The sequence below is a fragment of the Dasypus novemcinctus genome, chromosome 8 (genome assembly GCF_030445035.2).
Source record: "Dasypus novemcinctus isolate mDasNov1 chromosome 8, mDasNov1.1.hap2, whole genome shotgun sequence".
Lineage (NCBI taxonomy): Eukaryota > Metazoa > Chordata > Mammalia > Cingulata > Dasypodidae > Dasypus > Dasypus novemcinctus.
The window spans coordinates 129,638,785-129,653,230 of record NC_080680.1 but is presented as its reverse complement, the minus strand read 5'-3'; the positions used below and the strand labels follow the sequence as shown (position 1 = coordinate 129,653,230).

General features: G+C 49.0%; 1 protein-coding gene across 20 annotated transcripts in view; it reads right to left on the bottom strand.

The window, feature by feature from the left end:
• Positions 1-14,446, bottom strand: part of EHMT1 (euchromatic histone lysine methyltransferase 1) — a 298,696-nt gene that overhangs the window by 96,286 nt on the left and 187,964 nt on the right. For all 20 annotated transcript variants that reach the window (XM_058302808.2, XM_058302813.2, XM_058302812.2 and 17 more), the window contains one exon: positions 12,116-12,261. In XM_058302808.2, the coding sequence (XP_058158791.1) occupies positions 12,116-12,261 (146 nt within the window). The remainder of the gene's footprint in view (positions 1-12,115; positions 12,262-14,446) is intronic.

Below are 14,446 nucleotides of genomic sequence, written 5' to 3'. Positions count from 1 at the left end.
GTATGTGTTCATGTCTTTCATCAGATATGCTTTGTTTCTCGCCATTCCTTCTTCAAATACTTTTCTTACCCATCTTTTCCTGTCATCCTTCTACACATGTTGCTACATTTGATGGTGTCCCATGGTCTCAGGCTTAGTTCATTTTCTTCAACAAGCAAGAACTCAAGATAATAGTGTACCCACAAGCCAATCCTGAGGAATCTACAAGAGCAGGGGTAGAAAAGCTCCAAACTCCAAGCCAAATAAGACAATGACTGTTTCCTTTCTGTTTCTCATACTGCATAATTTTAATTGTTTCATTCAAGTTCACTGATCCTTTCTTCTACCCGCTCAAATTAGTTGAAATCTGCTCACCCTCTGTGACAGTTTGAGATTATTTATGAATTCCAAAAAGAGAGATTATGTTTGTAAACTGGTCTGTTCCTCTGGGCGTGATACCATTTGACTGTATTAGGTTCGCATCAGACGTCTTTGATTAAATTATGTTAAGATTATGGCTTTGATTCGACATTAGGGTGACCCATAGTTGAGTCCCTGCACTCTTGGTGGGGCATTTAAACAGATGCTCAGTCAAGAACTCAGAGAAACAGACCCAGAGAAGATACACAGAGGATCCTGTGGCCCCAGAAGAGAGGTGAGCTTAAGAGTTTACAGTTGGCCTTGTGCAGAGACCAGAGCAGCTGACCCCAGAAAGAAATGAGCCCTGGGAAGAGATGAGATCGGAAGAAGCTGGACCACGGAGCCTTAAGAGGAGAGAGGAAAGTTGAACTCTCGCAGACATTACCCACCATCTTAGCTCAACATGAGACAGGCTTTGGGTACGGAAGTATCTCTTACGGTACTTTGAGCTGGACTCTTTAGGGCCTTGTGACTATAAGCTTCTACCCCAAATAAATACCCTTTATAAAAGCCAACAAATTTCTGGTAGCTTAAGGCTAACTAGTACATCCCCTGCAGTGAGTTTTTCAATTCAATGACAGTATTTTTGAACTCCAGAACTCCTGTTTGTTCCTTTCAATAATTTTTCTTTTTCATTTAGAGAACATTTTCCTAATTTCCTTTAGTTGTTTTGTCCTTGGTTTCCTTTAGCTCACTGAACATATTTAAGACAATTTGTTTAATGTCACTGGCAAATAGTCCCTATGTATTGACTTCCTTAGGAATGGTGTCTGTCAAATTCTTTTTGCATGAGCATGGGCCAAACTGGGAACTTCCAGTGGTCCTCAAGTCACTTTTTGAACTGCTAAGTCTAGTCCAAATTGAGGGAAAGAGAACAAAGGCAGGAAACCACAGAAAGCCAAGTTAATATTTTTAATCACAAGAACAATAGAAGAGAGAGTTTTGGAGAGTGAGCTAATAAACCTTCCTAAACCCCAGTTCAGTAAATATAACTTCTAATAAAAATGAGCAACGGAAACGTAAAGCAGGGTTCTCCCAATGACCCCTCCGCTGTCCCAGCAGCTCGGGCCGTGGGAGGACAGCAGCGGCCAGCAGCCCAGCTTGAGAAGGCTCCCGGCATGCCATGGCCTGCAGGACCACCAAGATGTCCAAGAGCAAGGTCAGTTTGGCCGAAGTGGTGGAGAAGGAAGAGCCCAAGAGGAGGTGGGCGGCGGCAGACTTGGCCCAGTTGTTAGGGCATCCATCTACCACATGGGAGGTCTACGGTTCAAACCCCGGGCCTCCTTGACCCGTGTGGAGCTGGCCCATGCGCAGTGCTGATGTGCACAAGGAGTGCCGTGCCACACAGGGGTGTCCCCCGCGTAGGGAAGTGCCACGCGTAAGGAGTGCACCCCATAAGGAGAGCCGCCCAGTGCGAAAGAAAGTGCAGCCTGCCCAGGAATGGTGCCGCACACACGGAGAGCTGACACGCAAGATGACGCAACAAAAAGAAACACAGATTCCCGTGCCACTGACAACAACAGAAGCGGACAAAGACGACGCAGCAAACAGACACAGAAAACAGACAACTGGGATGGGGGGGGGGGCGGGGAGGGAAGAGAAATAATAAATAAATACATCTTTAAAAAAAAAAAAAAAGAGGAGGTGGGCGAGGCTACTCGCTAAACCCGCTCCTGTGAAAGTGGAAGCAAAGCCAAAAAAGGCAGCGGGAAAAGAGAAACTATCCGACAAAAAAAGTGCAACCAAAAGGGAAAAGGACAGCAAAGGGAAAAGAAGCCCAAGTGGTGAACCAAGAAACTGCAGAAAATAGAGAGACTAAAAGTGAGAGTCCAGCCTCTGATGAAGCAGGAAAGAAAGAGCCAAATCTGATTAGTACCATATACCATGTCTTATCAGTAGTCCCTGTTTCTCCCTTCTTGTACAATTCCGAGGAATATTTTTATCAGCAATTTTGTAAATACAAGTTTTTTAGTAGCTCAAGAAGAAACATTTTTAAGAAGGAGACTGGACTCTCACCTCATCCCATATTTTTTAAGTGTAAATGTTTTTTTAAAGAGAGGAAATCACTTGCTGGTTGTTTATTTTTTGGTACAAACAGAAAATAGTGGAATATTGAATTACGGGAGGCTTTGACTGTTTTGGGTAACAACTTAACGTTCCACTGGGGGTGGCAGTTTTTATACCTATAGTACAACACATACTAAATGGTGATTTGGAACCACGGTTATGTATTTAATATGTTTTGAACATTTTAAATTACTCCTATTCCCATGTTTTTTAGTAGGCGTGTTTCTTAAAACCATTCCCTGATCTTGGCTCTCCCTGTCAGAACTCTGTAACATCCTTGGTCGTGGCTGTCCAGTTTTCCTAATAACTTTGTTAAGTGCTGTAAAAGACTAGAAATGTGTGTAGTATGTATGGTATCAAATTGTGAATTAGTGGGAGTTAAAGATGTAACAGCTTATCAACCTTCGAAGATATTGGTACTTGATATCCTCTTAAGGAAAACTTGCTTCCAAATTCTAAGTTGGAAAGTCACACAATAACTTTAGAAAACCAACTACATGGCTTTTTAGGTTTTTGGTACGTACATTAAGAATTGTGTACAAATTGTTCATAATGTCTGTGCTGATCTTTAATGCAACCAATAAAATCTCAAATATGAAAGAAAAAAAAAAAAGAAAAGCAATGAAGTAAAATCCCATAAAGAGTTATCATGAGAAAAACAAGCAAATGAGAATAACATCCTATAGACAATGAAAGCACACTGGAAAAATGTACTGAAAAAATAGAACTATAACTGTCTCACAGTGAGCTAAAAAATATTAAGGAAATGATGCAAGACACTGAAGAACAACATATATGAGAAAGAAAATTCAGAAACAAGGTGATAGAAAGCTTCATTTCAGAATTGAAGACTAAGTGAAATATCTAATGAGAAACTGAGGGTGAAAAAGGAAAATTTTGGAAATAAAAAGTAGTGAAAAAATACATCAAATTTGTGATTTAAAGTAACTGCTACTGAAAACAGGCAAAGGAGGTCCATCATACAGACAAAAGGAGTTCCTAAAGAAGAAAACCAAAGCAAGGAAATAGAAAACTAAACACTACTGTTTGAGAAAACATATATATATATTTAAAATTATCCATTAAAAGAGGATACTCATGTACCTGAAATGACATTATAACATCCTAATAAAATTAACGTACTTTAAAGAAGGGAAAATACGTTAAGTATCTAGAAATGAAGAGGAAGTTATTTATAAGAGAAAGCAAATTAGATTATCGTTATAATTAATAGTAATGCTTTATGACAAAAGAAAATGGAATAACATATTTAAGATACTTGAGTACAAAAAAGTGAGTCAAAAACTTCCAAGCATACATGGCATAGATAAATTACTGCCAATATGCAAGAACTCGGGATACTGTTCCTAAAAGCCCATGCTGAGCAATCTCCCAGAGCAGGGGCAGAAAAGCTAGAAGCCACAAGTCAAGTAAGACACTGCTGGAGAATGAGCTACACCCATCGAAAACGACTAAAAGGACAGCGACGGGAGTCAGATGGCGAACGTCACAGTTACCTGCAGAACGAAGAGTAAACGAAGGCTAAAAGTGAGAGCATGTGGGAAGTCATCATGACTACACACTCTGACAATGTAGGCACAGGACAGTTATTTTTTCCATGTGTAAGGGAGATGGGGAGAATATAGGGGGAAAACTTTAATATTTTCAGCGAATACACTGGTGGTAGCAGGTGCACTGTTATTCTGATTGTCGGTGTCTAATACAAAACAAACCAAATGAATGTTTACGAGACACTTTAGTAATTCCACCACCTGTGACCACGGTAACCAGGTTCTCAAGGCAGAAGAACATCACAAATGTAGCACAGAAGAGGGTAAGTCAATTAAAAGTGCTGTGGTCCTGAATTTGAATTGGAGGCATCACTGGAATACTCAGGGTGTATTTTCTCAAACACACACATCTTCACAATCATACGTGGACACTTCCAAGTTCTCTCCACTCCTCAGTCTGAAACAACGACTGGCCGAGTGTCCCAGCCCAGTCTGTTGTCCTGAAATAAACCTTCATGAGAAATGCGTGATTTCAGATGTGGGGATTTCAGATCTTGTTCCACAAGAGCAGAAGAAAACCATCAAAGACTACTAGGAACCTCAGAAAAGGACTCCAGGGTCAAAATGAAGAAGGTCCTGCTGTGGCCAAAGATGAGATGAACTGTGCTTCAATAACAACCATGCAAAACATTAAAATCTAAATATGTGAGTTCATAATGTTATTTAAGCCAAAAAGAACTTTTAAAAGAAAGTACTTCAAAAGATGACAGAGAATCAGATCAATGTCTTAAAAACTGATAACGGGAGAGACTCGAGCCTTTATCTTACCTTTCTTTATGAAATGTACTACTGGGTGATGAAACGATGGATGAGTGACCATGTCTTGTCATAAAATCACTCCAACTAATAAATGAATACCCACTGATAGAATAATATCATTTTGAAGTCACAAATGAATATAGGCAATAATCATTGACAGCTGTTTAAAACCAGAAAAAGAGAAACAACCAGATATTATGTGCCTCTTATCTTGCAAAACACTCCCTACAAATCTTGCGAAGAGGTGTCACTGAATCTGATGCAATCTCTGTATCAAGCCACAGATTTGCAAGAAGCACAGAGGAATGCATTGGGCAAACAGCCCAGGCTGTCCCACATACAGATTAAAAAGACAAATGGGCTATGCTATCTAAGGATACACATACAGGTTTTTTGTTTTTGTTTTTATTTTTTTAAGATTTTTTTAAAAATTTTTATTTATTTCTCCCCCCCACCAGTTGTCTGCTCTCTGTGTCCATTCGCTGTGTGCTCTTCTATGAGCACTTCCATCCTTATCAGCGGCAATGGGAATCTGTGTTTCTTTTTGTTGCGTCATCTTGTGTCAGCTCTCCGTGTGTGCGGTGCCATTCCATTCCTGGGCAGGCTGCACTTTCTTTCGCGCTGGGCGGCTCCCCTTACGGGCGCACTCCTTGCGCGTGGGGCTCCCCTACGCGGGGACACCCCTGTGTGGCACGGCACTCGTTGCGCGCATCAGCACTGCACATGGGCCAGCTCACTACACAGGTCAGGAGGCCCAGGGTTTGAACTGCGGACCTCCCATGTGGTAGACGGACGCCCTAACCACGGGGCCAAGTCCGCTTTCCCACACGGGCTTTCTAGCGATCTACAAACACAAGGGGTGATAACCATAGAGGTCGGGGTCAACACCCATTCCTGCCTTGAGCACAGCCCGCCCCAAGCACAGCTTGTCCTGAGGAAGGAGCACAGGCGTTTCCCAGGACTTGCACACAATCCCCTGGCACTTGGCCACCGCTGCTCCTCCACCACACGGACTCCACAGAGCAGCCGCCACAGACGCAGCCCTGCTCTTCCCTGGGCTTCGAGGCAGTGCAGCTCTTTGCAAGTCAATGGACTCCTCGGCCGGCGCCGGCCCTCTCCGTGCAGTGCGAAGGGCTGTGCTGCCGGTGCTTCTGGTCCAGGGGCAGGCGGTGGCACGAGGGGCAGAGTGGCATAATTCCAAACAAGTGGAGTGGGAGGAGGAGCCAACAGGGAAGTCCTGGGCCACCTGCCTGTCTGCGTGGGGCTCTGCTGCACGCCTCTCAGACATCTGAGGGCCACCCCCAGGGAACCGTCATGCTCCCAAAACTCCACAAGCTCTTGCCTCTCCACTAGAAAAACAACACCGGCACTCAGCTGGCAAGGGGCAAAGCTGCCAGGGGCTAGAAGTGGGTGGCCACTGGTGTAAGTAAGAAGAGGGGCCACCAAAGCCCAGGTAAGCCAGGTAACAGCCCAGGCTGGAAGGACATGACATTAGCCAAGGGCGGCTCTGATGAAAACCAATGTGACAGACTCAGTGAGAGAAGGGGAGTCCCGGACAAATGCCTCTCCAGAGATGCTGAGGGCACCAGCCGGGGGCGCCCCACCTGCAGTCACACAAGACCCAAATCTGTGGGGGCGCCGAGCAGTGGAGCACGAGGCACTAACGCTTTAGACAGTGGGCAGGTGGGCTCCACAGGGCCTCTGCCAGGGCGCTGCGCTGACCTGGGGTGACACCATGGGGGGCCTCGTGCAAGCGTCCCCTGCAGAAGAGCCACCCACACACCTCTGTTAAAGGCATGGAACGCCCAGTACTACATCTAGTGGCCAAGGACCCCCCTTCACTGGCACAAAAGGCGGGGATTCCGAGTGGCTGCATTTGCCTTCTCTCAAGGGGCCAGCTCGACAAAGAAAAAACGGCCTACTAAGAATGAGACCAAACTCCTCCCTGGGTGGACATCTCTAAAGGGCGGGCCGTGGTCTGACTGAGGCCCTCAGACATGGCAATGAAGTGCCTGCTGAGTGAGGAAGCCAGCCTGGGATGGGGTCCTGGCAGCGCCAGTCCCCGCACAAGGCATGCGAGTGTGAAAACTGAGGAGGCCTGGAGCCCTGCACTAAATGCTGCTGCCATGGGCCAACATTACCAACCCGTCTCCTGTCACCCCAGGCACCAAGTGACACCCTGGGTCTGAGGCAGACAGCACCCACCGGCAGAGCAGGATCCTCTTGCTCATAAGCCCCTGCCTCCCAGCCAAGCCCGACATTCCTGGAGAGAGAGGGCGTGGTGTGACACAGTGGCAGTGGGCGGGCACACATCCAACGCCCCAAGAGTACGGCAGTGGCAGCAGGCAGCGGATCTGCAATACCACAATCAGCACAGAGGGGGCTGGAAGGAAAAGGATGGTATAGTCAGCCGGGGCAAGTGTCGCCAAAGGAGGAACAAACGCCAGTTTCATGTTAATAAGCGGACACGAGAGCCTGCCTGGTGTCCCTGACGCCTGGAGCAGCACTGGCGAGGCGGATGCTTTTGGCCCGGGCACACGACGGGTAGCTGCTGGGTCTGCGGCCTCCTGGACTGGCACGCAGTGGGGCAGCTCAGGGGGTTGACCGTGAACACCGCCAGCACCGCAGCATCCACGCACCCAGGGCAGCCAAGCCCCAGGCGAGGCAGGGGAAGGCGTGCAAGGCCCGGAGCAGCGCCTCTGCCCTAGGTCCTGGTCCAGTCACGGGGTGGTTTCCCTCGGCCAGCATGACCTGCCCCCCGGAGACTAGGAGCCAGCTAGTCCCAGCGATCCGCTCCAAAACCACTGTCCTAACCAGCAGTGACCGGTTTGCTAAAAAACGGGGTCAAGGCCCCGGTATCTGCTGGGTGTCCCTCACAGCACACGGTGGGCGTGCGGCACAAGTGTGGCGCTGGGGAGATGTGCTCCTGGCACCCCTGCACGCACGCTGGGACATCATTCACAAGCCCAGTGCCTGAAAGGAGCTTATCTGAAGAGAAGTAGAGCAGGTTTGCATTCTCCTGGTGGATTCATTTACTCCCAGTTTTTGTTCCCCAAGGAGGGGACAGGACATCATGCTCAAGGTAATACATTCTGGAAGTTTGTAACCACAGCCCCCAATGCAAGCACAGCCTCTCCATTAAATCAAGAAACTATGGCTGTGCACAAGGTGGTGCTACAAAACTGCACGGCCTTGTACATTCTCAGAGCACTCACAAGGGAGGACATGCCTTAATAAAACCTGAACATTGTATACAAATACATGCCAGACAAAGAAGCCAAGGCGAATAAATTCTTAGCTCACTTGCAAAAAGAACCTGGATCAAACAGGAGGTGGTCTACAGGCGAGCCAAATGAAGGCTTGGTTGGCAGGGTGGGGGAGCCGGTGGACAAGCCTGTCAATGAGCCTTCACCACAGCTGGACTTGCTCCACACACTTGTGGGTTCTGTCTCTAATGTCCTTTAAATAGGAAAAACAGTTTTACAAGCTATACCCCCACCCCACCCATGGCCCAAGGACTCTTGCAGAAGAGGGGTGGGTGTGACTGTCAGGGCAGGGCAGGAGTGGGGACCGTGTGATGCACACAGCACCGCCTCCCTGACCGAGGGTGCCTTGCCCCCGTGCTCCTCCTCGGCCATCCCCTTCTAGCACCCTGGGTGCTAGCACCCTGGGTGCATGACGAGCTTCGGCTGCTATAACCTTGAGCACAGCCCACCCCAAGCACAACTTGCTTGGAGAAAAGAGCACATACCAAGATATTTCCCAATACCAGCCCCTGGCCCTCAGCCACCTCTGTTCCCAGCCCCAAGAGATCTGTAGAGTGGTGGCCAGGGGCACAGGCATACCAGCGTCACCTTCCTGCCACCTCACCATCCACCGCAGAGAGCTGCAGCGCTAAGTTCCCCTAATAAACGCATTTGGCTGGTCGTTCTGGCTTTTAGTGCCTTTCTTCACAATTTCAGCTGGCCCCACTGTATGGCAGTTTGGGATAGCCCCAGTTAAGCCCTCCCCCCTATTTCTTCTTTCAGGGAGAGTCAAGAAGACACAACTGGAAGAAGGGGCAGGTGGACTGAGCTTCTAGGAAGGGCGGCTGAGTCCTAGTTCCTGACCTTGGGGTGGTTACCAGTGTCGGCTCAGAATAACTCATTACAGCCATGCATTTGTTTGGATCTATACTTCATTTTATAAGAAAATAAGTTAAGAACAGTTGGCAGTCAATATTATTTATGAATTCCAAAAAGAGATATTGATTATGCTTGTAAACTGGTCTCTTCCTCTGGGCATGATACCCTCTTGATTGTATTAAATTCAGACGTTTCACTTTCCCTTTATTGAATCAAGATTAGGCCTTTGATTCAACCGCATCATTAGGGCATGCAGGGTGGAATCCCTGCCCCCTTGGCTGTATAAGAACAGAGAAGTATATACACAAGAGAAGAGCAACACGGAAGAGAGACAGCACCACAGACACAGCAGAGGCCCTGGGAAGAGAGATGAGTCTAACAGCTTGCAGCTCAAGAGAAGAGAACAGCTGAGAAGCCCTGAGAGATGAGCCTTATGTCAGCCTGCAGCTGAGATTAGAAGAAGCTGAGACCACGGATCCTTAAGAGGAAGAAAGAAGGCTGAACCCTCGCAGACGTCGCCCGCCATCTTGCCGCAACATGTGGAAAATGACTTTGGGTGAGAAAGTACCTGTTATGGAACCTTGAGTTGGACTCTTTAGGGCATTGTAACTATAAGCTTCTACCCCAAATAAATACCCTTTATAAAAGCCAACAGATTTCTGGTACTTGGCATCAGCACCCTTTATGGCTAATACAAACAGACTGCATACGGAAAAGACCGTGAGTTCCTGAGACTGGTAAAGGGAGGGAGGGAGGGAGGAAAGAGGGGAGAGAAGAAAATCACACTCATTGGAAACCACTGGAGCTTGTTAATGCACCAACTCATTACTCTGAAAAGTGCAAGTTAAAATTACAGTAGTAATTCTTTAATCTGCCTATCCAGACTGAAATGTATTTCAAAGGTACCAAACAGTCCTAACAGATGAGGGAAATTTTTGTACCAAAAAATTCCAGCTAGTAACTGCAGGTGAATAACAGAAGAGCAAAATCGCTGTTCTGTCATTTCTAATAAGATAATGGATTAATGCAGTGGTTGGCAATGGGTGGTAAAAATGGCAGGTAAAGGGCTGGTGAGGAGCCAGCCGAGGAAGGGAGGCAGCGACTCTACCAACACCAACCCCCGCCTCATCTTGGCATCACTCCTGCTGTGAGGCAAGGTGGACTCACAAAACCCCTCTAAAGTACTCTCACCAAAATTAAGTAACAAAATAAGATTTAAATACATGAGTCTACTCTACAGTGGACAGGCGATACTGGGTCTACTTAGGAAAAATACTTTCAAAGACACATTTTAAACAGAGATATTTGACTATAGGAGTAATATTAGGCAATTATTTTTGTTATGCATGAAAATGCATTACTGTTATATAAGAAAATGTTCTCTTTTTTCCCTGAAGAGCAATACATACTGAGGTATTTATTAGTAAAATGGGATTTCCTTTAAAATGCTAGCTCAAAAAAGAAAGGACAAGAGGGAGAGATGAATCAAAAGCCAGTGATGGCTGAAGCTCTCTACCTTCTGACTATGGAAAGTTCTTTTGGAATAAAAATCAGGGTGGCAGGAGGCTGTGCAGAGGTCTGAGTGTGTGTGCGCCAGGGAACAAGGCACGGGACGTGAACATCTGTCTCAGAGGCGTGAAGAGTTGGCTCTGCCTCGAGAAGAGTTTCCATCCTCCCAGCACACGGTGGAGGTAAGGACTGTGAAAGCAGATGCCCCCAGCCAGGCTGTAGCCAAAGCTACAGAAGCTCAGAACCTTGAGCTTCTGATTTGGGGGCAAGGATGAGGTCCCTAGGCACCTGGAAACATGGATACTAAATTCACAGAGGAAACAAACTTTCAGAATGAGGGTGAATTTCATTAGGCTCTCCCTACCATCAGCATTAAAGCGCTGTATGAGGAGGCCAAGCCCACGGTCCTTGAAGTAGAAAATGGGAACTCCTCGGAAAAGCCAAGCCTGATGCCCGAGCCCAGCACTGTACGGCAGGAAGCGCTGGTGCACACTCAGGTGGGAGGTGGTGGTGGCCGCCGGCTGCTACAACCTCCTTGTCCACATGCTGCATCGTGGCTCTTAACCGGCGGATTCAGGAGACACGTGATGCAGCAGCAAGGAGCCTGGACTCTGTGTCCAGTCTGTCCAGCATGGCCCCTCGCTGGCAGCCACTGACCCTGGACGCCCTACTCAGCCCCTCCAACCCCGTCCACAGCAAAGCGCACGTCAGCCCGACCGCTATAGGGGCTGAGTGTGCAAAGAGTTTTGCGCAGCATGGCACACAGTGAAATTGCACAAGTTGTTGCTCTTGGTGCTCTGTTGATTTCTAAAACTGACAGTGAAGACTCAGTACTTTAAGTGACCAGAACCACCAGGAATCTCACTGCAATAGCAGGCAGGTAAGCATCTTAGGAGGGAGGCAGGGAATCCAAGTGCTACGTGATACCCTCTTCCTCCAGCAGAGCCAGGCCAGAAGGAGGCGGGCGGGAAACACCCGGGGACAGACAAGACAAGCTGGTCACGCTCGGTCCTCTCGTGGCCTCCCACCAACGAGCTCCAGCACCAGCAGCACCCATCACGGCCACACCACTGCCAGCGGCTTTAAGGACTGAGCGGAATCTCATCCAGAAAGAAGTGAAGGGCTTCGCGGGCAACAGCCCCTTCCCTGGGCTCTGGGCACAGAGCGTCCTGCTGTTCCTGGAGGCCCAGGTGGAGAGCCAGGGCCAGGGCAGGGCTGGGAAGCTTCCTCCAGGCTCTGGGGACTGAGGACAGCGGGCAGCGGCTACAGGCTCGTGGGGCCGAGGCCAGGCCTCCACTTCCTCTGTGGAAAGACAGGCCTCACCATCCCACCAGCAACCGGGATGTGTTACCACATGTCCCTCTCGGTTTGACCCTCCCAACTCAACCGAATGGCTACCAAATTTACAGGAAGGTAGGAAAACTCTGCATAAAGTACAATCATAGAAGAGAAATTAAACTAACGTGCAGGTCATTTTCATTTGAACACAAGCTCTCTAACACCCTTCTTTTAAACAAGCTCTAAAAGTGCACCGGCGCCTGCGTGATGCCCTTTGGGAAGCCCGTCCTGCCTCCCTGTCACACAGCACAAGTGCCACGGGGTGGAGCCCGTAGTGTAACAGAAAGGCTGGGCTTCTGGGGCCCAGGCGCCCTTCCTGGTTGCTGAAAGTGAAACGAACTTGCTTACTTCGTGGTCCGTGCTCTCGGTGGCCATGCACTGGCTGTGGGCCAGGGTGGTCATCTCCCGGCTCTTTGGGGTTTCCATCCGGCAGCTGCAGAGGGGCACTTCCTGGAGGCCGTCTGTCTCCCCCCGGGTGGGACCGTTGGCCAGTCCTGCAATTCACACAGACGGGATCAGGGTTACTGCCTCCCGCACCTCGGACGGCAGGCCATGGCTGGGCGCGGCACCCTACGGTCACGACCCTCCAGGGAAAGGCCCGGCAGCAAGCCATGGGCCCAGCCTTGAAAGGGCTTCCCGTGAGGGAGGAGCAGCTGAGCTCCAGTCCTTTGCATCTTGAAGGACTGGGCTGTGCCCATCTGGCTAACATGCTACCTGCCTGCCTCACAAGAATTACTGGTTCATCTATATTCTCAGACTTGAGACCTAAGTTCAAAAGAGAGGGGCTCCAACATAAGCAGCTACCCCTAACCCTTTTGGTACTCACAGCAAAAAGCATTCACTCACTGTGCTGCGGCCTCAATCTGAAGGCTCTAACAGTGGTTAGCTTACTATCTACAGCACATTCACCAATCCCAACAGCCCAAAGAGTCCTTTGACTAAGCTGAGGGAGAGAAGGGTTGCAGAAAAAGCAGCCAAACTAGAGAAGAATACTGGCTAAAAGCACCAAAGCAGCAACAGCAGCCAAATTGCACCACCACCCCTCTCACCACGCGGGGTGAGGCGAAGCCAGCAGGGGCCTGGGACCTAAGCCTGTGTGCTGGCAAGGCCAGAACTGGTGCTGGCGGCCCTCCTGGTGCTGGGGTGGCGGCCACAGGGGCACAGGGGGGCTGCTGCAAGAAGACCCCCACTCCCCACAAGAGGTTTATGGGAGTGACCCCACATTCTGTGTTTTCCTTCTTGCGAAATACTTAGAAAGATGTGCTCACTCTTCACTGAAGGTAATTAGCACTTCTCTTCACAAGGAGAAGTACGCCCACAGAGAGCAAACGGTTATCACCAACAGGTTCTACATCGTAATCTACCCTTGGCTACAGACCCTGAGCCTGGTCGTCACTGGGGAGGCAATCCAGACAAGGGACAAGGACAAAGGTCCAGAGGGACCCAAGGCGTGGCCTGACCGACCCCTGGGTTCCCCACGCCCAAGAGGTCAGCTGCCTTCTTTCAGGTTGCGGCTTGTTTACTGCTGGGAAAAGACGTCTCTGAGAGGCTATGAAGAAACCTCACAGCAAGTTTAAACCTGGAAGGGTCTTTGGGAGCACCTGCTCAGTAATGTCATTTTAAAAATGAGGAAGCACAGAAACAAACTGCACAAAGACGTCAGATAACCCTTCTTTCAGCTGTGCTGACCAAGCCTGGTTGCGCAGTCCGGGCATGCTGGGTAAGAACTCCTGTCCGTGGATGTGCTGCCCTCCCAAGGCCATCAGTGCTCGAAGGGCTGTGTGGGCCCCGGCATGCCTTCCCACCTCCAGCGTGAAGACCCACTGTGGGAACATGGCACTGGAAATGGCTTAAGCCACCACACCAAGAGTGACCTCTCCACTTGGCTCTGCATCCTGCTCTCCACTCTCACAGGCCCCTAACCATTCCCCACCTCCTGCTACCTGCTGGGTCACCAAATTCCCTCCAACCCACTCAACAGATCTAAGACCAAACGCCATCAGAACATGACCGATTTCTGATCTCATTCCACACATCCTTTGAGGTGCCAAGGCTCAGACCCAAACTCATCACCAGTTTCCTGGCCCTTCCTCAACAACATGCCTGGATCCCTCTGGCCTCTCACACCTGTCAAAGGAGCACACCCCCAGCTCTGCCATAGCCCGAGGCCCCTGCCCTCCTCCCAGCTCCAAGCTCCACAACGCCCTTCCCAGAGCCCTCAAGGAGAATGGACACACTTGTTTCTTCAATGTTTTGATTCTGTAAATTGAAAGCATGGATGAGCAAACAAATAATCAATTGCAGCAAATACAAAAAAAAAAGTCAATGAACGAGCATCCTCAGAAGCCTCCAACCAACCTTTTCATTCCCTCACCTCACTGCTGCAGCCTATGCTTTTACCACCTCATAAGAAACAGAAGGTAAAACTTTAAAGGTAGAAGGGCCCTTAAATGCCACCTTGTTCCATCTCCCATTGCTCAGCCACAAAGACAGACCAGGCCAAGCCCGAGGCCACCGAGCTCGCAAGGGCCTGGAGGCGGGGAGGCCTCTGCTGCACCCGCCACTGTCTCCAGACCTCCAACCAGAGCTGAGCAGCAAAGCTGACAAAGTGATTCTGTGCTTACACCCAAATCTGTAATTTCCTGAGACCTCCAAACTTAAAAAAGCAGGTTTAGAAGA